At 34.1% G+C, this 26788-nt stretch overlaps 1 protein-coding gene across 1 annotated transcript in view; it reads left to right on the forward strand.

Annotated features, from left to right (window-relative positions):
* The window catches only part of LOC136028133 (exportin-1-like), a 43771-nt gene extending 23530 nt beyond the window's left edge, over positions 1–20241 (forward strand). Inside the window, exons 3-4 of the mRNA XM_065705785.1 lie at positions 3880–4129; positions 18588–20241. Coding sequence (XP_065561857.1) covers positions 3880–4129; positions 18588–18768 — 431 coding nt within the window. The 3' untranslated portion in view covers positions 18769–20241. The remainder of the gene's footprint in view (positions 1–3879; positions 4130–18587) is intronic.
* The last annotated feature ends 6547 nt before the right edge of the window (positions 20242–26788 follow it).

Here is a 26788-nt window from a genome sequence, read left to right on the forward strand (position 1 = left end):
CTAGTCTGTTATATATATAATCAGAGAAATAATTTAATTCATGAGAAACAAGCTGAAAAAAATAGCACAAACCGACAAAATAAACAATTTGTGGTGTATAGCCTTTTACTACATATGATCCTATTTAGGGGGGAGGGACTACAATTGCAGTGACTGTTACATTTGAAAAGAGTATGAAATGGGGGATAAATGGTACATTATATGTTTTGAAGTCATAGCATAGCAACAAAAAAAGGAAAATCACCATAGTAACCAAGATTCCTGAAAAGAACTTATGAGATATAGATAGACAGTTTGATATATATTGTAATCTATTGAAGAAAGTCTATACAATCTGGATTTATCAGCATTATAAAAGAGAACGTTTAAAATATATTCGGTTTTCAGTAAAGTGCAAATGATGTTTTGGTGTTTAGAAGGCATAGCTAGCAGGTTTACCCTACTCCTGGTTGGTATAGTTTCTCAAAATTTTGATGGTATGTCTTTGGGAGAGGGTAGCTAGATGTAGTGTGGGAGAGAGGTTGGTTGCTCTCCAGTCTCTTTTGACTCTTAAAAGGAGCACTCAAACTTGCAATTTTGAATTTAATGGGGGCCCTCCGCAGTTTCTGCCACAGCTCCTTTAATACAAAGTGATCTGGGGGGGAAATAGACAAATAATGTATAGACCTCTCTTCATTCTTCTCTCAGGCAGCGCCATTGTGTTACCTATGACCTTTTAAATTTGAAATTTCGTAATGCCAAATTGAGCAAGGCAATTGTTTTCTTTTTTTAATGTTCAACCATCAGAAGCCTGATCGGCTTGGGTTTTGTTTTTTATAAGCAAATTCTATAAAAGTAAGAATTAATACCAAAAACCAACAAAAAACGTTTTGACCGTAGAATAGTAAAAAAAAGGGGAAAGAATTGAGAAAACCTATTACAGAAGAGGATGAGCCAGGTTAAACCAAAACCAGCAATTTATCTTGTTTATTAATTTTCTTTTTCTAGATAGATATAGTTTATAGACCCAATCAGTTTTCTCCCAAACAGCTCATATTTCCATAAAATCACTAATCTAGGCTCTACAGATTTTAGCACGGTTTTCAAGATCTTGTTTAATCTTCATTCGTTATAATTACTCTTGAGACCAAATCTAAGACAACAATACTATTATCCTTGGTGGTCCTATGGTCCGTATATTTCACTAAAATGACTAAAACATTTGATAAAATGCATAGCTCTCCAGGAAGACCTGGTGGATAACACAAAAAAAAGAAATACGGGAGCCTTTTATGGTGGATGGGTGAAACTCTCAGGAATGGATCTAAAACCAAAATTAGGTGTAACCTAACACATTCTATTGATTTTTTTTTAAATATGAAAAGTGTTTACCTGTTTCATAATGGTCTAGTGGACTGGAGGGGGAAGGGTGTCAGTTCAGGTATTATACATTTTTCCCAAAAAAAGGGTTGGATCAAAAGTGAAGCATAAATCCGATAGAGTTTACAATTTGTTGCACCACTAAAGAAAATAGATGGATTTCTGCTCCTGATACATGAAATTAAAGCATGACCTGTATGAGTTTCTCTAGTATTTGTCCTTAATGGATGCTAGGGAAGACTGGGAAATGTATGAATATCTTATCATTTATTCAAACTACCTTCAAACTATTTATATTTATTCATAATAAGAAATGGAATATGTTCTGTGTTTACATCAATTTCTTTTTTTTTGTAAAGATCATCATCTTTACCAAAAAACTATTAAATGAAGTCTTACATTAATATTTTTTGCAGAACGAATAATAGCTAAAGTGGATTGCTAGTCATTTTCTTTCTATTCAGTTGTATGTTCCGTTTGGAGAATCGACTCTCTCTTTTCTCTCTCTCTCTCTCTCTCTCTCTCTCTCTCTCTCTCTCTCTCTCTCTCTCTTTCCCTCTCTTTCCCACTCTTTCTCTACTGATATAGGCCTCCTGATGTGGAATAGAAATATTTGAGTTTTATTATTTTATTTATCTTCCTCTTTTAGTCAAACTCTTTGTCAGTTATTGCGTGTTTTTACGTTTTTAAGTATATTTTTAACTGGTAAATTAGATAAGGCAAAAATAGTGAGAGAGGCATTGCTTAATACTTGTGGTTTTAGTAGCTAATCGTGGGCTATAATAAGAGGTTAAAACTCCAAGTCTGAAATCTTTGAAGCATGTGACAAAAGAATATAAATTGAAATTAATTTTGTCTTGCGGCTGTTCATGCAAAAGCCCTTACATGTGCTTGGTATCAGAGCTGAAAAGTCAGTAGTAGTAGTAATAACAATTTAGTATCAAAAAAGAAAATGAGACAAAATCAATCAGTAGCACGCCAAAAGCTTCGCTCGCGAGGGTGTGCTACCAACAAAAAAGAAAAAAAAATAGTATATTCTATGACAAGCACAAGGGTGAAACTCGTGTACCGAAAAAAAAAACTTACTTAAATAATTCATACACAATAAAACAAACATAATATCATGATCCCGAAGCAAAAGGATAAATAACTTATATTAGTAGTAAATAAATAGTTTCTAAGTGTTAAGCTCCAAGTATGAAATCATGATTTTAAGTATTGGCTTGAGCATCTTGAATATTTATCCAGTTTGGTATTTTACCAGTCACATTTGAAATTTGTATATTTTTTCTACCTCCGTGGCCTTATCTTTATTGACTCCTTTAGAGGTAAGTTATTGCCATCTTTAGGGCTCTCTTTTTCCTTGTTAGAGCAGTCGTGGCTCAAAGTTTCGTCTTTCTCTACAGCAATTCATAGTTTCTCCATTGAAGCTTTCCATTGAAGCTTGAATTTAAATATTTTCAGGAAACGAAATATGAAGGAAGTGACTAAACTTGATTAGTTTAATTATATCCACTATTCCTTTTTGGATACATGGCACGTTTACGCATATTTAAAAGGAAGAAGCTGAACATTCTCCTTACCAGATAATTAGTTTAATATATCGCATGACCAGAAACAGTAATTTGCCTTCTTTGTCACTTCATTCCATTTTTGGCCTACGAATTATATTTTTTAAGGCAGGAGAGTCATTTAGTTGGACTAGGGCCTTCTTTAATGTAGTATTGGTTTTGCAAATATTGATCCTCATGTTTGCGTTATACATTTGATCAGTTCTATCTGTTCTTTTTCTATCTGTATACGATAAAGGGGAAAGCAGCATATATTTTTAGATCCTTTAAAACGTATTTGGAAGCAATAAATAGACTTGCAAAGATTTTATGCAGGTCTCAATATGGTTTAAAAAAAAAGACCAGCGTATTACGCTGTCCTCATTGTCAAACTTGAGTAAAACTTGTTTGTTTACCCATTTTTTTTTTTTTTTTTTTTTTTTTTTTTTTTTTACTGTTTTAAAATGTAGAGTTAAGAGAAAGAGTCAAACTTTAGCGTAAAGAGCGGGGCGTTGAGAAGGAAAAGCCCCTTTCATATACGGAGTAATTTCTGTTCGTTTTAAGTTTTAATGTCGCTCCTTACTTTCATTTAAAAAACTTGTTTTTTTTTATTTTAATTAAACAAGGAATTTTGGATATAGAATATAACTTAGCCTGTCATAAGTTCGATCCTTGGGGAAAGAGGAAGGGCGCAAACCTACCAAGGGTTATGGAGTAAATATAATCACAGAAGGATGTTTTAGGTCGAAATACATATATTTTTTTTGGGGGGGGGTCCCTTTGATAATCTTTGGGGTAAGATCTTGTGATGATAATCAGCCTGCCATAGCACATGCTCAATTTTCAAGTAAGATGTACTATCATTGGATGTTTTATTTACTGCATCCAATAACACGTTGAGTTTTCATTTCGTATCATTTTCTTCCTTCTTTGTCGTCGTTTCTAACCCCGTTGAATTAATTCCTTTTAGGTTTAACGTCGCATGCAACTGTATTAGCCTATATGTTCAGCATAGTCGAACTTGGTCGAGTTACAGTACCATTATCACCAACAATTCCAACGAGTGTGACGGGAGATGAATTGGTACAAGCGAATGTAACTTTTCTTCATGAATTTGTGGCCGGAAGATTAAAATCTGTATTTTCACATTTGACTGATCATCAAATTAAAGTAACTGTACAAGGAATGTTTAATTTGGACCAAGATATACCTGCTTTCAGGTATTATTTTTTGTCAATGTATTTTATTGTCTTATCTTTTTCATTTCCCAGGTGGTAGTCTGAACTCCAAGGGAAGTTGGATGTGGATAAACTACTGAACGACATAATTCTCTTTTCAGTTGTAATTGTGAAAGAAGAAATAATATTTAGGGTTTTTTTGTATTCCAGGCTGATTTAAGTTTCAGTTTTGGACTTTCTGTTTTCTTTTCTGAATTTTTTTTTCAATAATTTAATAACTAGTGCATGTTAATTTCTCTTTTGTGGTTGCTCACGATTAAGAACAGCATAAAAAGATGGCATTCAGGTACTAGTACCTCCTTGGGAAAAAACTGATAGATGTTGACTTTTCTAAAAGTCATCCATTCTTGGTAGGTGTGCTACTCATTTGCTAGGTTATCTATAGCGTTGCTCATAGTAAAAGCCATAACGCTTCATTTTTATGGCACTTGGTATTAACCAAGTGACATATAGCAATCGCCAATTCTGTCGGTCCCGGTTTTGCTACTTTAGGTACTTCCAGGTAAGCTAGGACGATGAAATTTGGCAGGCGTATCAGGGACGGGACCAGCTTAAATTAGAAATAGTCGTTTTCCCAATTCGACCATCTGGGGGGAGTGGGGGGCGGGTTAATTCGGAAAAAATGAAGTATTTTTAACTTATGAATGGGTGATGGGATCTTAATGAAATTTGATGTTTGGAATGATATTGTGTCTCAGAGCTCTTATTTTAAATCCCGGCCGGATCTGATGACATTGGGGGGAGTTGGAGGGGGGAAACCTAAAATCTTGGAAAACACTTAGAGCGGAAGGATCGGTATGAAACTTGATGTGAAAAACAAGCACAAGTCCCAGATACATGATTGACATAATCGGAACGGATCCGCTCTCTTTGGGGTAGTTGGGGGGGGGGGGTAATTCTGAAAAATTAGAACAAATGAGGTATTTTTAACTTACGAACGGGTGATCGAATATCAATGAAATTTGATGTTTAGAAGGATATCGTGGCTCAGAGCTCTTATTTTAAACCCGACCAGATCTGGTTACATTGGGGGGGGGGGAGTTGGCAGGGGAAACCTAAAACTTGACAAACACTTAGAGTGGAGGGATCGGGATGAAACTTGGTGGAAAAAATAATCACGAGTCCTAGATACATGATTGACATAACCGGAACGGATCCGCTCTCTTTGGGGTAGTTGGGGGAGGGGTTAATTCTGAAAAATTAGAAAAAATGAGGTATTTTTAACTTACGAACGGGTTATCGGATCTCAATGAAAGTTGATATTTAGAAGGATAATGTGTCTCAAAGCTCTTATTTTAAATCCTGACTGGATCTGCTGACGTTGGGGGAAGTTTGGGGTGGGGGAACCTAAAATCATGGAAAACGCTTAGATTGGAGGGATCGGGATGAAACTTGGTGGGAAAAATAAGCAGAAGTATTACATACGTGATTTACATAATTGGAACGGATCCGATCCATTTGGGGGGGGGGGGGGTAATTCTGAAAAATAAGAAAAAATGACGTATTTTTAACTTACGAAGGAGTGATCGGATCTTCATGAAACTTCATATTTAGAAGGACCTCGTAACTCTGATCTCTTATTTTAAATCTCAACCGGATCAAGCGTAATTGGGGGGGGGGACCGGAAATCTTAGAAAATACTTAAAGCGGTGAGATCAGGATGAAACTGGATGGGAAGAATAAAAACCTGTCTAAGATACGTGACTGACATAACCGGAACGGATCTGCTCTCTTTGGTGGAATTGGAGGGGAGGGGGGTAATTTTGAAAATTGAGGTATTTGTAACTTACGAAAGGGTGACCAGATCCTAATGAAATTTGATATTTAGAAGGATCTTGTGCTTTAAAGTTCTTATTTAAATTTCGACCAGATCCTGTGACGTTGGGGGGAGTTGGAGGGGGAAACCGGAATTCTTGGAAAACGTGAAAATTGGGGTATTTTTATCTTACGAATAGATGATCGGATCTTAATGAAATTTGATTTTTAGGAAGAATTCATGTCTCAGAGCTCTTATTTCAAATCCCGATCAGATCGTTTGACATTGAGGGGAGTTGGAGGGGGAAATCTTGGAAAAACACTCGGAGTGTAGGAATCGGGATGAAGCTTGGTGGATAGAATAAACAAATGTCCTTGATAAGTGATTGACAGAATCGTACTGGATTTGCTCTCTTTGGGGGAGTTGGGCGGAGGGGTTCAGTGATTTGGCGAGTTTGGTGCTTCTGGACGTGCTAGGACGATGAAAATTGATAGGCGTGTCAGGGAGCTGCACAATTTGACTTGATAAAGTCGTTTTCCCAGATTCGACCATCGGGGGGGGGGGCTAAAGGGAGAGGAAAAATTAGAAAAAATTAGGTATTTATAACTTACGATTGGGTGATCGGATCTTGATGAATTTTTATATTTAGGAGGACATCGTGACTCAGAGCTCTTATTTTAAATCCTGACCGGCATTAAGCTTCTTATTTTCCTTTTTAAATCAATCTATTGATTCATAGAATTTTGTTAGAGCTCATACCATATGATCTCTTGGCTCTTAGCTCTTCTCGCCTCGTCACAAGTGCCATATGAGCTCTTAGCTCTTGTTTTTATGTTATTTTTATTTTAAGGCACTTCATATGGAAGGGGTGGCTGTATAAACTTTGGAGGGGTTTTATTCAATTGGAAATCAGAAGTTCAAGTGCTCATTTAAGAGTAAAAAGTAATTAGGGGTAACTAGCCCTCCCCCCTTCCTCCCACACCTTTTTTCCCAGAATGCATCCGACGAAAATTTTGATTTTAAACATTTTGGTGAAAATGGTTCGAAGATCAAATAACACAAGCTCCAGGGTCACTATCCCGCTGGGCCCGGGGGCAAGTGTTGTAAGCTCTGCCCTGGATGGGGTATATAAGTTTTTAGGGAAGGGGTGGTTGTATAAACTTTGGAGGGGGATCATTTGATTAGAAACTGAAAGTTCTAGTTCCGTTTCAAAAGTCAACTGTCCCCCCCCCCCTAACGCCCTTCTTTCCAAAATGAATTAGGTTGAAATTTTTAGATAGCAATTTGTTCAAAACAGTCTTTGTATCACATAACAATGCCTCTGGGATTGACACAGCTCCGCAAAGACGGGTTCAAGGGTTGCAAGCTATTCCCCGGGGGAATCTAGGATTTTATGAAAGGGAATAGTCGTATACACTTTTGAGGAAGCTCATTTGATTGGAAAATCAAAGCTCTAGTTCTTTATTTTAAGAGCCAAAAGGGATTGATGGGAACATGCCCCTCCCACTACGCCCTTTTCTTCAAGTGCGTCCGGTCTAACTTCTGAGATAGCCACTTTGTTCAAAATTGTCCAATGATTATATAGCAATGCTTTCGGGGTTGACATAATTCCCAGAGCCCTGGCCAAGGATTGTAAGTTATGCCTTGGGGGGCATATCAGGTTTTTATGAAAGTAATGGTCGTATAAGCTTCCAAGTAGCCTTGTTCAAGGGTCATTGTTGTCCTCCTGGCCCCAAGGTCAAAAGATCTATAGACCCAAGTATTTTTCTCCCTTTCGCCCGAAGCATTTTCTGTCTATTATCAATTAGGATTATGTTTGTCATTGGCATAAATTTGTATTAAGCGGTGACAAAGTACTTAGCGTTCCTTCAATATTAGAGACGTGAGTTTTTTAATTTTTTGGATATTTTATGTTATTTGAAACTGTTTAAAAGGAATTTTTTTTTGTCATTTATTTGTTTCTAGAACAAATAGAGGCATTTTTAGATTGGTGATATTATGCTCGTTTTTATGGTTAAAGTCGCTTTTCAACCAAGCATCTATTTATCCGACAGCAAAGATTTGGCACTTGTGTGGGGCAATGATCTCTTATTGCTCCATATTTTTCCGTCTTGGAATCTAATATTTTAGGAGAACCAGTTTTTAATATCAAAATCTCATAAATGTATTTTCGCTATGAATTCTCATCAATAAGATTTATCAAAATAATAGTTGCCAACCTTGAATCAGCTAATATGGCCATTCTTCCTCATTTGATCTTTTTTTATTCGATTACTGTGTACTAGAATTCGTTGTTTACTAGGTTGTTCCTACACTAATTCTACTACATTCTGCTGCATCTTGGTCTTTTATGACAAGATTGATGCTAACAAAAAAAAAAACAAGAGCCAAGAGCTCATATGGCACTTGTGACGAGGTCGGAAGAACCAAAAGCATCTTCCCACCAAGTCTCATTACGATCTATCCACTCCAAGCGTTTTTCAAGATTTCGGCTTTCCCCATCCAACTCCCCCAATGTCACCGGATCCGGTTGGAATTTAAAATAGGAGCTCAGAGACACGAGGTCCTTCTAAATATCAAATTTCATTAAGATCCGGTAACCAGTTCGTAAGTTAAAAATACTTTATATTTTTGGAATTTTCCGAATTATCCCCCCTCCAATTCCCCCAAAGAGAACCAATCCGGTCTGGTTATGTCAGTCACGTATCTAGGACTTGCGCTTATTCTTTCCACCAAGTTTCATCACGATCTTTCCACTCTAAGCGTTTTGCAAGATTTCGGGTTTCCTCCTTCAACTCCCCCCAATGTCACCGGATCCGCTTAGGATTTAAAATAAGAGCTCCGAGACACGATATCCTTCTAAATATCAAATTTCATTAAGAACCGCTCACCTGTTTGTAAGTTAAAAATACCTCATTTTTTCTATTTTTTCCGAATTAACCGTCCCCCCACTCCTCCCCTGGTGGTCAAATCGGGGAAACGACTATTTCTAATTTATTCTGATCTGGTCCCTGATGCGCCTGGAGAATTTCATCGTCTTAGCTCATCTGAAAGTGCCCAAACTGGCAAAACCGGGACAGACAGACCGACAGAAATTGCGATCGTTATGTGTCACTTGGTAAATACCAAGCGCCATAAAAAATAGTTCTCTTTGACAAAAAAAAATTTTTTTATCTGATTTCTGACTTAACTTTAAAAATCGTAGCCTCGGTTTCCTAGATATTTGAAGAAAAAACTCAACATTGAATTATAGTTAGGTTATTTTTAATAGTTAGGTTAGAACTTTTAGCATATGTTTTAAATACAAGATATCCAGATATGCCAAAAATTAGATCATTAAGGTTTCAAGTCTTAAGCGTCGGTCAGATACGAGACATAAGTTTCATATGAGTGATTTAAAAATATGAAAAGTCATATTTGGCTCTTTTTAAACTTTATTGATATTTAAATATTAATTATCAGACGTTAAATATAATGAAAATATAATGAATATAATGAAAATATAGTAAAATATACAAAAAACTATTAATACAGTTTAAATAATATAAATAAAATGTACTTCATGTACTTCAATGTTCACACGGTATTCCTGTTTGAATAGCTATAAGTTGAATTCTATTTGTCTATATAATCATAACTTAGCAGCACTATGAAAAAAAATTACTAATTGAAATCGTGTTGAGCAGCAGTATTGTTTAAGGAAAAACAAGGGGCATCAATGGGGGAGGGATATTCCCCTCTCTCTTTTTGTCTTAGATTCTGAAAAATACTTTTTTTGGAAACGATTTTCTTGAAAAATGTTTTGTTTTTGAATCTTTGGCGAAACAAATAAAAAAAAGCAACAACAAAATTGCCCCCCTCCCCTTCTCTTACGTGAATTGGCGCCACAAGGAAAGGATGAGACATTGACCAGATTTCACCTCTTAATTAAATCATCGAAGAAAAGAAGTAAACTCATGATTGTCGATAATTTATCGTGCTTTGAAATTACTAGAGTTGTTTTTAATTTCAACAACACAACCATTAAAGAAGAATTAAAGAATCAAAATTCATACAACAAGCGAGCTCCAGGCTTCCAAGTCGGCAAAATGGCACCCCAGTATTTCCAGTAAGTATACTTTCCTTCAGTCAGTGGAAAAATTAATGCAAATGCATTATCATTTACGTTAACGCCAAAGACATCAATCTTGAAGAAAGGAACATACAACTAAGAATGAATTTTATGAAATAAGACATAAGGCACCTGCCATTACATTATAAAAAAAATACTCATCGTGTCTCCTATCATTACAATTTTCAAAAGAAAAAATTAAGGATCAAAGCTTAATAGAAAAACAAATATTTATTTCAAAGAAGTAAACAGTTTTAATTAAGCTTTAGATGGCCACATGCAGCATTAGTACTACTATTAGAATTAAGTCCTGTACCAAGGACCGTTAAAGAACCAGGAGCGATTTGAATACTTTAATTCCAGCACTCTTTGCTCTCTTATGTAAATTAAGAAGTCTTCCTTAAGAATCCATCTTTAACGTAATTAAATAAAAACAAAACAAGTTTTTTAAACTGAAAGTAAGGAGCAACATTAAAACTTAAAACGAATAGAAATTAATACATATATGAGGGGGTTCGCTCCCTCGTCAATACCTCTCTCTTTACGCTAAAGTTTGAATTTGGTTCTAATTCTTTAAGAATTACCTCTGAATCGCAAAGGCCGTTTAATTAGAAAAAATTGTTCTTTTGAAAGTACTAAAAAAACTTTAGCGTAAAAATTGAGGTATTGAACAGGGGGTGAACCCCTCATATATGTAATAATTTCTGTTCATTTCAAGTTTTAATGTTGCTCCTTACTTTCAGTTGAGTTTCGTTTTTATTTAATTTCTGATAATAATGCTGGGAAATCCGGCGCCCCCTTCGTGGAAAATTTTCTTCCTCCATGAAAATATCCTCCCACGTAACCCTCTCCACCGACCTACTCCACTAGAAAAAATCCTCCTGAAAACGTCTCTACGTCTTCCCGATAACCAATAGGTAAATAATTGGCAAAGTTCATAACTTGTAGCACTTCCCCTGGCGACTGTGGGGGATTAGGTCGTCCTCAAAGACATTGTTATTAGATTTTTTCGACTATACTGAACAAAACAGCTCTCCCAAAACTTTATCCGTTGACTTTGGGGGAAAATGAGCGTTGGAGGGGGTCTAGTTGCCCTCCAATTGTATGGTCACTTAAAAGAGCACTAGAACTTTTAATTTCCGTTCGAATGAGCCCTCTCGCAACATTCTAGGACCGCTGGGTCGATACGATCACCCCTGGGGAAAAAAAAACAAATAAACACGCATCCGTGATCGTTCTTCTGGAAATGTGGAATACAAAATTCCACATTTTCGCAGATAGGAGCTTGAAACCTCTACAGTATGGCTATCTGTTACGCAGAATCTGAAGGTGTGATTTTCATTAAGATTCTGTGGCTTTTTGGGGACGTTTCGCCCTTTTTAAAAAATAAGGCAATTTTTCTTAGGCTCTTAACTTTTAATGAGTAGGACTAACGGCTTTCGTATAACAATTAACCGCTGCATGAGCAACTTGAGCTGCCACCTTCCCTTTCCCGGTTCCTAAATTTGTTCTAATTAAGAATACCACCTTGGCTGGCTCGCTTTTCTTCTTTTTTTTTCTTTTTATCTTTTCTCTTTATGGCAGCTGTAGCATCTTTACTACCTCCAGCCACATTTTCCATTGTAGGAGGCTAATTGGGTTCTTTGTATTTCTCCTCGGTAATAATTTATTATTTTCCTCTTTTCTTCTTTTATCTTTCTCTTCATTTGCTTCTGCTGTGTCACAATTCTTCCATTTTTTTCATCTTCGTGATTTTTTTCTGCATTTTTTAGATTTATTTTGCCGTAGACCTTAAGTTCTTCGTCGCTTTTTGGCCTCAGGCCAAAAATCTTTTTTTAAGGGGTCCTTTTTTTGAAGAGAGGTTTGGAGAGTTCTCTCTTTACCCTCTTTACTTTTCGACTTGATCGACGCTGTCGGTGGATTAGATGATTGACTTTGATCTTGAAAATTTACTTCATTTCCAGCATTTGTGTACTTGGATTTTATTGGCCATTCCTTGAACACGCAATGTGCTTACACAGTTCTTACTGTATATACCTTTATCAATCTGAATGACATTGTCAAATTTAGTATCTTGTCTTAAGCATGCCTCCGTAGCAGATTCTCTATATTCTCTAATTGCCCTCCAATTCGAAGCTGATTCAGGAATTGTAATTACTTCAATTATTCCTAACATTAAAGGTTATAGCGAAAAAAATCGTTGGAAACTTCAAAAATTATATGAAGACCCTCAAGGAAGCATTCGGATCGAAATGAAAACTGTACCATTGGAATTGCCATTGTCGAAAACTCCTTGCTGAAAAGTTGCAGCCCCTTGAACTAAAAGGAAAATCACATTTTCACCCTTTTTAGAACAACTATGAAAATCACTGTTCGGCTTGGGTAGTACCTATGTGTCCTTTTTTTCACCGCTAGTGGGGAACTGGAAAATCATAGTGAGCTGTTTAAGGGTTCACTTGGAACGGAATCGCTATGTATAGATGATCTCTGTATTTAAAAAAAATAATGCGCATACGAACACGCGCTGTTTTCTAATCAGGGCTCTCATTTCTTAAGAAAGCAGTTTGTCGTGATGACTAGCCAAGGATCCCAAGCCCTGTTATTCATTGTTCAATCTTCGCTTTATTTCAAGCATAACATGATAAGTAATGCGCGGTAACGTTCCTTCTTCGCAGCTAGCCGCCTTTCCTGAAATTTCTGACTGATCAATTGCTAAGAGCTCCGATTCGGCACGTATGTTGATACGTGTTTATAGATGCACATTTCTTTATATATGATTATGTTTTAACCTTCTATGATTATATCTTGCACTGAGTACTCATATAGCTGGAACTAAAAACTCTGCTCGATTGGAGATTGCGCAGTTGTTGGTACTCACGTATTTGAGTGCATAAACTCATCTGTTTGAAAATTTAACTACTTCGTCACATCCCATTTAGAAACACATTTAAAATGTCTGTCAGGTCGGAAATATTGATGCAGACTATACGATTCTATAAGTCCCTATAGTGAATTGCAAAGTGAAGCGAAAAATTGGCTGCCACCCAAAATAGTTAAAAATGGATTGAGAAACTATTATCAGGCTGTAAAAGTATCTTGGACAGAAAAGTACTGCTTTCCCGAAATGGTATTAAAAAGTATTACTGCCATGGAAAGTATTTAAAATTAGCCTCCTATGCCTTTTTTTCACAAATGCATCCGGTCATTTTTCAGTTTCGATTTTTGCGGAATACTTAAAATTGCTCTATATCCGAAATGGATCAGGATAATCAAAAACAAACAGAAATTAATTTAAAAAAAAATTCTGAAAAAGAAGGTTTTCAAAGAGAAGTAAAGGCCATACTAAAATTAGGATCAGCAGAAATAAAAATCTATAATAATTCAAACTCGAAAAAATCAGAAATTACTATTAAAGAATAAATAACCCAAAATGAACAAAAATTAAAAAACAATTATAGCAAGCAAACATACAACGGTTACCATACAAATGAATAAATAAATCTTCAAACGAGTAAAATTTAAAATAGGCAAATCAAGCTTAAAACGGTCAAATTTTTTTTATAAAATAAACAAAAAGTAAAGGTTATATTAAACTTAAAATCAGCTGAAATAAAAATCTATAATAATTCAAACGCGGAGCGATCAGAAATTACTATTAAAGAATAAATGAAACCCAAAACGAAGAAAAATTAAATATATAATCATAGTAAAGAAACATACAATAGGTATCATATAAATGAATAAATAAATCTTAAAACGAGTAAAACTTAAATTTAATAGGTAAATCAAGCTTAAAAGGGTCAGAAAAAATTTTCGCTATAAAATTAATCAAAGTACAGGCTTTATTAAACTTAAGATCAGTAGAAATAGTAATCTATAATAATTGAAACTTGATCAGAAATTCCTATTAAAGAATAAATGAAACCCAAAACAAGCAAAAATTAAATATACAATCAAATAAACATTCAACAGGTACCATATAAATGAATGAATAAATCTTGGAACGAATAAAACTTAGATTAAATAGGCAAATCAAGTTTAAAACGGACAAAAAATCTTTTTATGTAAAATTAATGAAAAGTAAAGGCTATATTAAACTTAGATCAGCAGAAATAAAAATCTATAATAATTCAAACTTAAAACGACCATAAATTATAATTAACGAAGAAAACATTGAAAATAAAATGAAAATTGCAGTGAAATAAGATCTTGAGCTGATTAGCTTTCAGCAATTAATGTTAATATATATCAAATCTTCAGTTTAATTTCATTAGAATCTTACTTGTAATGATTTTTGAGGGTTTTAATGCTTGATTTGGATATTCAGTTGAATTTTACTCGCTTCAAGCTTTATCTATTCACTTATTTTAGTACATGTTGTATGTTTGTTTGCTATGATTGTTTATTTGATTTCTGTTCATTTTAAGTTTGCTTTTTATACTTAATTTAAGTTTTACTCTTTTTAATGTGTATTTAATCATTTATATTTATACTTGTTGTTTGTTTGTTTATTTGATTTTTGTTTGTTTTTGTGTTTCATTTAATTCTTTAATAGTAATTTCTGGTCGTTTTGGGTTGGAATTGTTATACATTTTTATATCTGCTGATCCTAAGTTTAATATAGCTTTTACTTCCTTTGGAAATTGTCTTCTTCTTTTTCCTTTTTTTTTTCTTTACTTCGAATGGATGACCTGAAAAATACATAATTAAAGATTTTTTTGTTTCGAATGTGCTATGAATGCCGATTCACTGATAAACATTAAATAAAATGTGTTACTGTTAGTCCTACAATATCTAGAGTTTTTCATAAAATTTGCTTGATTGGTCCCAGGGTAAGGATCTTTGCTATAAAGAATGCCAAAGAGTGTATTTTATTTATTTTCGTTAAAAAAAAAAGAGAGAGAGAACTCCGGACGCGACTGAGAGTTTGCGAGATTCAGTTCATTGCCCTAGTTCTATCCAAAATCCTTTGTTGGATTAGATATCAACGGGGGAAATTTAAATAAAAATAAAATAAATTATTTTAGTTAGGGAGTGTGGATTTGAAAAAAAATGGGGTACTCATTTCTATAAAGGGAATAAAACTATAACATTTGGATCTAAAGCTTAAACTAGGGCATGGGTAGATGCTTCGAAGTTCCAATCTTCAAACAAGATTCGAAGTCAGATTTTATTCTTCTTCCTTTAGAATGTGCCATGATAAGCTGGTTCCAAAAACGTCAAAACTGAAAAAACTGAAAAAAGGCAAAAACTACCTAAAAAACTAAAAAAACTAAACTGAAAAAACTGAAAACTGAAAAAACTAAAAAAAGGCAAAAACTACCTAAAAAACTAAAAAAACTAAAAAAAAGGCAAAAACTACAAAAAAAAACTAAAAACTAATAAAAAAGCTAAAAAACTAAAAAAAAAACTAAAAAAAGGCAAAAACTACAAAAAAAAACTAAAAACTAATAAAAAAAATAAAAAAGCTAAAAAACTAAAAAAACTAAAAAAAGGTAAAAAACTAAAAAAAAAAGGAAAAAACTGAAAAATAAGCTAAAATAAAGGTAAAAACCAATAAAAAACTAAAAAAAACTGAAAAAACTAAAAAAAGGCAAAAACTACAAAAAAAACTAAAAACTAATAAAAAAAGTAAAAAATCTAAAAAACTAAAAAAAAGGTAAAAAACTAAAAAAAAATAAAAAATAAAAAAACTAAAAAAAAGGAAAAAACTGAAAAATAAGCTAAAATAAAGGTAAAAACCAATAAAAAACTAAAAAGAAAAAACCAACGGGACACAGGGAGTATAAATGACGACCAGGACATAAGTAAAAAAAAAAAACTAACAAAACTAAAAAGAAGGTAAAAACTACAAAAACACTAAAAAGAAAAAAAAGAAAAACTAATAAAAAAACTAAAAAATCTAAAAATCTAAATAAACTAAAAAAGAAAAAAAAGGAAAAAAATAAAGGAGAAAAACAAAACTAAAAAACGAATGTATATACAGACCGGGACACCGGGATACAAATGACGACCGGGACACAGGGAATATAAATGACGACCGGGACACAGGGACACAACTACAACGGGGAAACAGGGGGATATAAATGACGACCGGGACACCGGGACAGGGAATGGTCGATTAGCAATCACCATCAACAAAGCTCAAGGGCAATCATTAGAATCATGAGGTATAGATCTGAATACAGATTGTTTTCCAATGGACCATTATATGTTGCATGTTCAAGAGTCGGTAAACCTGACAATCTATTTATATGCAAAGACAATGGGACAGCAAAGAATGTTGTATATTCGCAAGTTTTACGTAGTTAAAACCATATATATATATATATATATATATATATATATATATGTATATATATTTTCACAGGTGGGACATAGGGACACAACTACAATGGCGCGTAACGACTTACGCGCGCGGGGGGGCTTGGGGGGGCGCGAAGCGCCCCCACCAACTAGGTGTTGGGGTGGCGCGAAGCGCCACCCCAACAGCTAGTATATATATATATTATACAACTTAAACGGGTATATATCCCTATCTATCTTGCAGACTTTATAATTAGGGAAGGGTGGAGAGAGGAAGAGCACCTTTTTAAATTTCAATATGGGTTGGATATCCATTCCTGAAAGTTCCATTTTTATATCTAAAATTATGCTCTTCATTGCTATTACAAGTTAATTCATTGCAAGTTAGTATGGTAGCGCCATAACCAGCAATATAAATTTTGTTACAGGCTTTTTTTTGCTGACTTTAGTTACCAGCTACACGAGTATCGCCCATTCTTCTTACCTTGATGGGAATGAAATTGCCCCCAAATCACATTCTGCGACCAACCGTTATGGAGAGAATAGGAGGTCTGGATTTTTCCTCCTGCTCAGGCAATAGCAGAAACAGGCTTATCAGACAAAAATGCTCGAAGAAAATGAGTAAATGGTCAATACCCCCCCCCCCCCAAAAAAAAAGAATCTATCCAATTTTTGTTCTATTTGATTTTGACCAAAGTATACATGGATATTATTTTGGCTATTTTACGTAATCAATATAATCAGGTGACATAATACCCATAAGGATACTTGAAAAGTAGAATGTTCGACTGTGGATTTTTTGTTTTTTGACTTAGTGAAGTAACAGGTATTTCCTAGATTATAACAGGAATTGGCTTAGGTTTTGCGTGAGTTTTTTTTTTCTAACCAATGCAGTCAGGAGATTTTATTCCAAGTCTGTTTTTTTCAAAAACTCCATTTTCTGGAGCAAAACTGAGAGTTTGGTTGTTTTTTTCGTTCTGCGTTTTTGGAGAGGGCTTTTCATACCTGCTCTGTTAAATAAAACTTTTACAGTGTGTCAAAAAGGGTTCTTGCTTTTTCTAAAGTCATATTCTGAAAAAGGCATTATATTAGATTAATAAAAATAAATGTTGTCTAAAAGAAAGTAATTTTTCAAAAGAGAGGAAAGAGCTACATTAAAACCTAAAACAAGACGTATAATAATTCAGACTTAAATTAAACAGAAAAACCATCAATTGAATCAATGAAATCAAAGTGGATAAAAACTAAAACGAACAATCGAATCTAACCAAAAGATGACAAAGACCGGTATAAATGAATAAATGAATTCTAAAACAAACAGAAATTACTAAAAACAAGAGAACGTCCCCTTGATGTCCCTTATTAACGTCTTCTTGGTCTATTTTATTTAGTCTGAAATTTTCATGCTGATCACAGAAAAATAATGCTCGAACCAGTTTGGTGGCTATCCCTCATAGGTTGGTTTGACTCAGTAAGTTTCTAGTCAATCAGAGACAAAAAAAGGGTCTATTTTATTCGTCGCGAATTTAATACAACTTTCTTTTTGAATGGTCTTTGTCTTAATCGAGGCTCCCTTGTCTATGTCTAAATGTTAAGTCTAGATCGATCTGAGAAAAATTAAAATTTTAGCTCCTTTTCAGGCGTCATATACTATTACAACATATCCGAGGAACAATTTTGTTTCTATCGAGGTCTATATGCCCTGTACGTTACCAACCAATGAGAGACGGTAGGCACAGGAAGGGTATTGTTGCACTGCCAGTCCCTTTTAGTTCTTAAAATAGGGACCAGAGCTTCAAATTTCTAATCGAAAGATCTCCCAAGTTTTTACGACTATTTCTCCCATACAAAGTGGTCGGGGAAAACATAGTTGTAATACATTGAAGGCAAATGCCTCTTTACTTAGGTAGTGCTACAGCACTTCATTTGATAATAGTAAATCTATAATTGTCTTCTAATTGCGAAGTCGTCGTAGGATATCACATGACTACAAAATAGGAAGGACATGGATTTTATATCATAAATCCTTCGATCTTTGTCTCTTTAAATGTTCAAGTCCAATTCAGATGTCCTGTGCAGCAGGGATGTTTTTAGCCTTTGGGGGGGGGGTAATTTTTAGAAAAAATGCTCAAAATTTATTAGAATTGTTAAAAATTTTGGAGAAAACTATAAAAAACATGTGGTTTCTATTGTGCTAGGTATATTTGTTTTGTATCGTCTTAAATATCTTAAGAAAAAAAAAATTGATAACCACATAATTTTTTCAGAGAGCATCTGAAGGATTTCTTGGTGCAAATCAGAGAATTTTCAGGAGAGGATGACAGTGACCTGTTTTTAGAGGAAAGAGAATTGGCGCTAAAACAGGCCCAGGAAGAAAAGAAGAAACTACATACAGCCATTCCTGGCATGTTAAATCCTCATGAGATCAGTGAGGATATGCAGGATTGATTGATGTGCTATCTCTTTACAGAATTCGTTTTGATGTCTCTAAGACCGTGGTTTTAAATATAGTTTGCCTAGGCTCATTTTTATTAGTTCCAATTCCAGTTACATTTTTTTGTGTTTTTATCTCTTGTTCTTCTCAGAGTAAAAAAAAGAGAATATCTTTAATCAATATTTTAACTTTCTGAAATTCTTAGTGTACCCCAACAACATTTTAAGATTAATAGTAGCAATAGTAAAAATTTATTTTAAAGAAACCAACCTAGGTGTGCACATGTATGTTAGCATTACTATAAAAAAAATGGTTGGGTTTTAGTCAGGTTGTCTGGGAATTTTCCCCCACCCTGCCCCTTCCTTGAAAGAAATAGGAAGAATGTTAAGTAATAAACGTTTTGATAATCTACAATGGCTATTGAAATGTATTTACCCTAGTTGGACTCCTCCCCCATTGAGTTGCACTGCCTTGTTTGATATTATGGCTACATATTTAAGTTTCTATTTAAGGTCTTAGTACTGATGGATTCATGGTTAAGACCTGAGGCATACCTGCATGCTTAGGTATGGATTCAGTACGGACCTTTCCCGAAGACTATTTCCTTGTATAGTATTTTGGCCTTAAAACACTTTCTTCTCTTCCTCCTCCCCCCCCCCACACTCTTTGAAAAATCTTCAGATGCCCTTTCCTTTCCTGATCGGGTGTGTGTGCAGCTATAACCAAGGGTCTTCTTATCTTTCTGTTATGAGTTATATTCGTCACGTGACTCGTTAATGAAAGCTGTAAGAGGATTATCTAGGCACAGATTTAAGATACATTGGGGTTTAGGAGCCATAATTAATATTGAGGATTAATCTAATTTTGATTTAGGAATAAAAAATTATTTCTGATTTAGCTTTGGTGGTAACGGTCTTATGGATTTCCAGACACTAGTTAATCTTTCTCTATGAGAATTTGTATGCCAATGTATGAATGAGTAATGTTGACTGTAAGGATAATGTTTCGTTTAATATCAGAGCTCCCACATCTGAGGCCATTCTAACACTTGTGGGGGAGGGGCATATTGATATTAGGAGGTTTAGTGTAGAATTTGTTTAGACCAAGTGAATGGCCTGTGATGCTTTCTTCAAATCATTATGAGCGCATTTGAATAAGACAGAGGATTGTTTCACTCAAGATAAGTTTTACTTCCTACCTTCTTAATTTCTCAAATGTGTAAAAGAAAAGCAAAAAAAAAACTTGGCGAAAATGGACACCATAGTCCTCAGGTGGTAGGGTCTCTCAGCTATCCAGTTGAACACGCATCTTTTGATTTTGTTAACAAACTATAAGATAAATTTCCATGCAGTGCCAACATCCTTTCAATCAACCTGGAACAGTAAGAAAGAGAAATTTGTGTGCTATTAATGTGTTTGTTGATGACGCGTTTATACTGTAAAACACTTGTATATATTAATCTTTAATAAAAAACTGGCGTCTGCCTATATTCTTGAATAGTTTATTTATTTAAGGGTTAGAATTTATTTCGGTATTGATGTATATCAAGCAAGGTTCTGTCCAAGGTGGGGAGAGTAATGGGTTTGAATCCCGTCTCCAGAAGTTTTTGTCCGACTTGTAAACAAGTGACAAAAATATATGTAAACAAATTTTAATACGTTTTGTATAGGTTTTTTGTAACCCCCACCCCCGCCAAAAAAATCCTGGATAAGTGCTTCAAACTCAATTCTTGTGTTAAAGTCAAAAAGTGTAATCATTTTTTCTCTGCTGCCCTTCTTTTTTTCTTTTTTTTTTGGTGATCGTTTTTTTTTTTATTACTAATGCTTTAGTTTAAAAACCGGTTTGGCTGAAACTATTGATGCTAGTGTGAATCGTTATCGTTTTTAATTCAGGAAGAAAAATTTAATTCCAAAGGTTGTCTTGGAAGAGTCACATCTTTAAGAACTCAATTGACAAATAAGTTAATGCTCATGTTTGAACACTCAAATTTCATAGGAAAAAAACAACTATGCCAATGTTCGGGAGATGCATAATTGCCATGGTTTTTTCAGATTTTGATCCAAAAAGCTATATCGGTAGTCATACAATTTAGTTTTAACCAAAAAGTTCAGTTTGGTCTCTCAGTGTCGTTTCAGAACCCAAATTCCAAAGTTCAAAAATAATATAATAAACACTGGTTGTTCAATTGTTGAATAGCTTTATTTTTGGTTCTTTGAGAGACAGATATTTATTAATACAAACAAAATATTAACTGAAGTTTAACCATCACCCCAAGAAGTAAAGAACTTGTTTGGGAAAGTGCTAAAAATACATTCAAATAAGAAAATAACGAGCAAGCAGTTCACAACATATTTGCTAATCGGCAACACAAACCTCTTAATAGAACAATTTAATCACTGGTACTAGTATATTCATACCTTAAAAGGACATGCTTATTAGTTTATTCATTTACCCCAACCCCTACCGCTCCCCCAAATAAAAGTTAAAATCCATGCTCATTAAAAAGTATTTCTTTTCCACTCCTAAAAGAAGAGATGTCACTAATATTTTCTTTGAAACATTTACCATCCCCATTTTTTTTTGGGGGGGGGGGGCTAATTTGTCTCTGGTTAATTTCAATCGTGTCACATGAATTTGAAGTGTGTTTTGCTTTTAATGGGGTAAATGATAATATTGAAGATGGAAATTATCTAGAAAGGAAAGACTAGAAAGTTGAAGACAATTATCCGTCTTTTTGATGAGTCTAGCCAAATTGTGTTTAGTTGTCTTTCAGCAAAAGGTCATACCTGTTATATTTCTCAAGTAGTTATTATTCTTACTGAGAGAAGAGGTGGGGCTATTCGAGGAAATAATTTTAAATATTATATTCGAAATTCTTACTCGTGTCTTGCTGTTATTGAAATATGTTTTTGTTTTCAGAAATCCTTGTCGTAGAATGAAGAATCTTCAGTATATAAGGCTCTCGTCCAATAAGAGATAATTTCCATTTAACTTGGTACTCAAATTATTGATATTCAGGGTGGAAATAAACAAAAAGCTGCTTTAAAATATCAACTCTAGCCGATAAATAACTATCTTTATCTTAAAATGTTGATCTGTAGCTTAAATGGTGACGATTTTTTTTACGTAACGTTGACAAATAAGACACGGAGAAGAAAGTCCAAAACTCATTTTTGCAATTTTATTGAAAGTGGTAGAAGCATAGATTTTATGATAAAGTTCGTCACTATACGCATCGAAAAGCTAAGCTAGGAAAATAATGCAAATTAACCCGAAACTAAATAAAAAGAAAAAAAAGCTATTTTGAATAGAAAGCAGTTGACATAATGTTTCACAAAATAGCTAACAGTGTTGCATAAATGCCTCCCCCTCTCGGTCCATGTGATGTTTTCTCCCAGTCAAAAGTTTTTTTTTCTAATTTTTTAGTTTTTTTTAAGGATAGTAACACAATTGAAATAGTTTTTAAGGACTAGATTGTCATTGTTCTTTCAGATCATCTGATTTTTTAAGGAAATGTAACAACAAAATAGGTATGTTTTTTTTAACTGACAGCAAGGAACAACATTGAAACTTAAGAAGAAGAGAAATTATTCCTTATATGAGTGGGAATGTCCCTTCCTCAATATCTCACTCTTTGCGCGAAAGTTATTCAGTACGTCAAAAAAGCTTTTAATTCTTATTAAGCGGCTTTTGTTTTTATTAAACGGCTTTAAAAAAAAAAAAAAAGTCAAACCTTAGCGTAAAGAGCGAGATAATGAGGAGGGGTATCTCCCCTCATATACGGAATATTTTTTCTTTGTTTTAAGTTTTAATCTTGCTCCCTACTTTCAGTTCAAAAACTTATTATTGGATTTTTGATCATTCTTGAAACAATGCTGGAAACTCCGCCTCTCTCCTCCATTGAAAATCTACCCCACGAAAACTCATCCGTGGAAAGTTCTTCTTGCGTAAAATACACCTCACTCCAGTCAATTCCGTCTTCGCTGAAAATTTCTTGCGGACAATTCCGCCCGGAAAATTTTCCTTAGCCTACTTTCACTTGAAAAAAATTCTATTCATTTCTGAAAGTTTTTCAAATTACGTCATAAGTCCTCCCCCCCCCTCCAGGAAGTTTTCCCGCGGAAAATCTATTGCGTGAAAAAGTCCCCCGTGAAGAATTTTTCCTGTGGAAAATCTCCCCCCAAGGAAAAAACCCCCAAACAATTCCAACCCTTCAGAAAATTTTTATCAGAACATCTCCACATTAAAATAGAGTCTCTAAAGAGAAAGTAGGACAAATAGAATGAATTTTATTTGAGAAACTTCTTCTCTGTGGAAAATTCTCCTCGTGTAAACCCCTTCTTGAAAACTCTCCCTTCCCGAAAAAGGTTTATTTGCTTTCCAATTACAACTACTATATATAGACCATGGGCAAACTCCCTGCACTTTCCCCACGGGTTGTGGGGGGTCATGTAACCCCAGAGTGATGGTTTTTGACCTTTCAATTATCATGAACAAAATGGCTATCTCAAAATTTTGATTGGATTACTGGGGGGAAAGGAGCTAGTTTTCCCTAATCTTTTTAGTCACTTAAAAGGGCACTAGAACTTTTAATTTCCGTTCGAACGACCTCCTCTCCTGATCTTCTTAGGCGTATAGTTCGATACGGTCATCCCTGGCAAAAAATACAAAATTCTACATTTTCCAGATAGAATCTGGAAACATCTGTAATAGGGTTCTCTAATGCGCGGAATCTGACGATGTGATATCCATTGAGATGCAACTTTTTCGGGGTGCTACCCCTTATTCAAAAATCAGAAAAAAAATTCAGGCTCGTAACTTCTGATGGGTGACATTAAGCTTAATAAACTTTATATATTTGAAATCAGTATAAAAAACCTATTCTTTTAAATTATCTTTTGTTACCAAATTTAATTTTGTAGAGTTTTGGTTGCTATTGGGCCAAGTCGTTCTTTACTTACAGCTCATTACCATGAGCTGTTTGAAACACATGACAGTATACGTGAAGGAAATCTACTTTTCCAAATTTTCTGTGTAATCATTCCCAATGTAGCTGAAACTCAATATTTCTTATTAAATTATTGAACCAACTATCATTAATGAGGTGGTCGAACACACAAGTGTGGTGTGTTTGGCGAACAAAACAAACTCGATACTCGTCATCTTTTCCAGCTGCTTAAATGATCTTAAAAGTGCCTTTATTCTCTTTCGGTAAAACAGTGAGTCGAATTCCCTTGTATGTTCTTTTTTTTCATTTCTAAGTCTCAAATTTGTTTTTTGTAGTACGTGTACTCATTGCAAGTTCGCAAAGTCTTGCAAAATTGTAATCGGAACCAAGGACTTCGCGAGTTGTTTTTTCTAGATTTGGTCCAGTTCAATTAAAGAACTAAAAGTACTCTTTTGGAAATTAACAGAAATCAGATGGGTTATCTCTCTGCAGGGATTATGGTCAAATTAAACCTCTTTTAAAATCATTTAATAGTTTTTGAGGATGAAACATAAAAATAATCATACACCATAGAATCAGTTTCTTTGAAAGTCACTTTCAAACTACAAACTGGATTTTTAGATTTGAAACTTATACAACCTTTTTATTAATTTTATCTACTTCTTTGTTTCAGTATTGATTAGGGATTATTGGATGTGACAATATGAGTAATAGAGAAAGAGTAGAAACGGGATATTATCTACAAATTAATTTGTTCAAAATTTGGTATAACTGTTCACTAGAACTTATCGTCAAGTTTTATATTTTGCAATCCTGTTTATTTCATGAGAAACAGGATCTCCATCATTTTGTGTCTAAGTTTACGCATACTTTCAGCTCAAATTTATCTGAACGAAATTTGATTTTTGGCTTCCTTCTATTATATTTTATATGTTTATAGCAATGCTACCTACAAAATTCAGGAATTAGAACCGGTTAATACACATTAACAATTCCTCTTGGAGTAAATAAGGTAGTTTATTATGATTAATCTGTTTGTAGTGAAAAGAATTGTATTCGGTTACTTCAAATTCACGGGTTAAATTCTAATGTTGGAACTCAGTAAGGAGTAAAGGGTGAAGTTCAATTTTATTAACAGTTGAGAATTATTCAAGTTTAGGAATTATAACATTCTTCTACCTTAGTTCCAAACATAGGGAATAAAATAAGAGACTCAGCCAAAATCGCAAATAGAATTGGACTATAATATTAGATGGCTATAATCTCGGACCCCAGTAAAAACACTCCTTTTTTGGATATCTAATTATTTCTATTCATTATTCAAAGATGGCAACGGGGCCAGGAACTACTGTAAATCTTAAGTGTTTTGAAATTTTTGTCAATTTCAGAACATTAATTAATTGCCTACCTGCTTCAAAGGAGATTTCTACTCTAAAGCAGAACATGGCTCGACGAAACGAAAGCTTGACGGAACAAGTTTTGCAAGTCCTCTGCGACACAGACAATATAGCTCCACTTCAACTCACACACTTTACGCTGTGGGCCAAGGACAAAAAAAATCCATTTTTTGACTGCATGCAGGAATCATGCATGGTTTTCGAAAAGATAACCAGGCTTCGTTTTTCAATAGTGGCATGTCTTTATTAAGGTCATTGAGGTAGGGTTTTGGTGGGTTCTTCCTTTTTTTCTTTTTTTTTTATTGTGTTATCTATTAACCATGTTTCAATCAAGGGTTTAAATTCTCAAAATTTCTGCTCAATACTACTGTTTTGATCGTTTTGCAGTAATAATACTGAATTTTTTCGTTTGAATCAGTCTATTTTTAAGTAATAAGGTTCGGATTCCTATTAAAGGCTAGTCGGCATTTTTTGTTTTGTCACTAAGTTAATGAATATTTTTTTTTTCATTAAGAATATGTCTTTTTAAAAGTGTATTCCAAAATTATTTAAGCTAAATGTTTTTACTTATAATCAAAATAAAATCATTAAAACAGAGATCAAAACCAAGAAAAAAGTTTGAGTACTATATTCAACTTGCAACAAAAAGAGATGCTATGTTTGATCCATGTATGTACTCGAACAGGTAAATAGGCGAAGTTGGAGAGAGTTTTGGTCCCGTGTTCTCAAAAATCGTGGAGACTTCCGCCAATGCTTGGGGACACTTCATTTGATAGACGAGGGTTACCATATCTTTATGTATTCGTATGTGAATGCTTAAGCTAAAAACCTCAAACTCAGTTGTGTGGAATGTGGGAATATCAGGGAAATTTCAAACGTTTTCCCTGGTAATTTTACAAAGCCTTTCTTTTTTTTTAAAAGAATTATACTGTTTTTTTTAAACATATCCTGTGCATTGTGATTTTATTTGGTCAAATTACATTTCCAACACACTTAGTTCCACTGTGATGTAAATTCTGCCAGTAGGTCACTTATGTAATTTTTTTTTATTTGGTATACCTGAGGTTCCATTTATTTAGATAAGAGCATGGGATATTGCCACAATGTTTTGGGTAATGTTTGTGGTTGTGATAAATCTTCGTTCAAAAGTCACGGTCAGGTACCCTTATGATTTAATGTACACGATTTTTTCCCTACCCGTCAAGTTGGATTATTTTCACTCTACGATATCTTAAATGTTTATTTTTGGCTTGACCGGTGATTCGGGGGTTTTAATAAGAGAACAGTTATAAATTAATGAGATTGATCTGTTTGTTTTTTGTTGTCTCGTACCAGGTCATTACTGAGTCACACTATTTTCTTTTATGTCATTTGTATTACCTCTTATTTGAAACAAGTTTCGTTTGGTCACATTGCAAGTTGTGTAGAACATAATCACTGAATTTCAGGTCCTCATAAGCTTGATGAAAAGATCTACAGTCAAACATTTTACCAATTTAAGCATTCCGCTAAATTTAATATGAGAACAAGTGGGAATTCGGGAAATCTCTTGCTTGTGTTATGAGCTCAGTGCTAACATTAATTGACAATCTCTATTTTAAAATATCATGTATCCCCATTTATATCATATATAACATATTAAAAATATAAAAATATCACCTTGAAGGTTGACCAAATCAGTTTTCTATA

This window comes from Artemia franciscana, chromosome 6, assembly GCF_032884065.1.
Source record: "Artemia franciscana chromosome 6, ASM3288406v1, whole genome shotgun sequence".
NCBI classification, from domain to species: Eukaryota; Metazoa; Arthropoda; class Branchiopoda; order Anostraca; family Artemiidae; genus Artemia; species Artemia franciscana.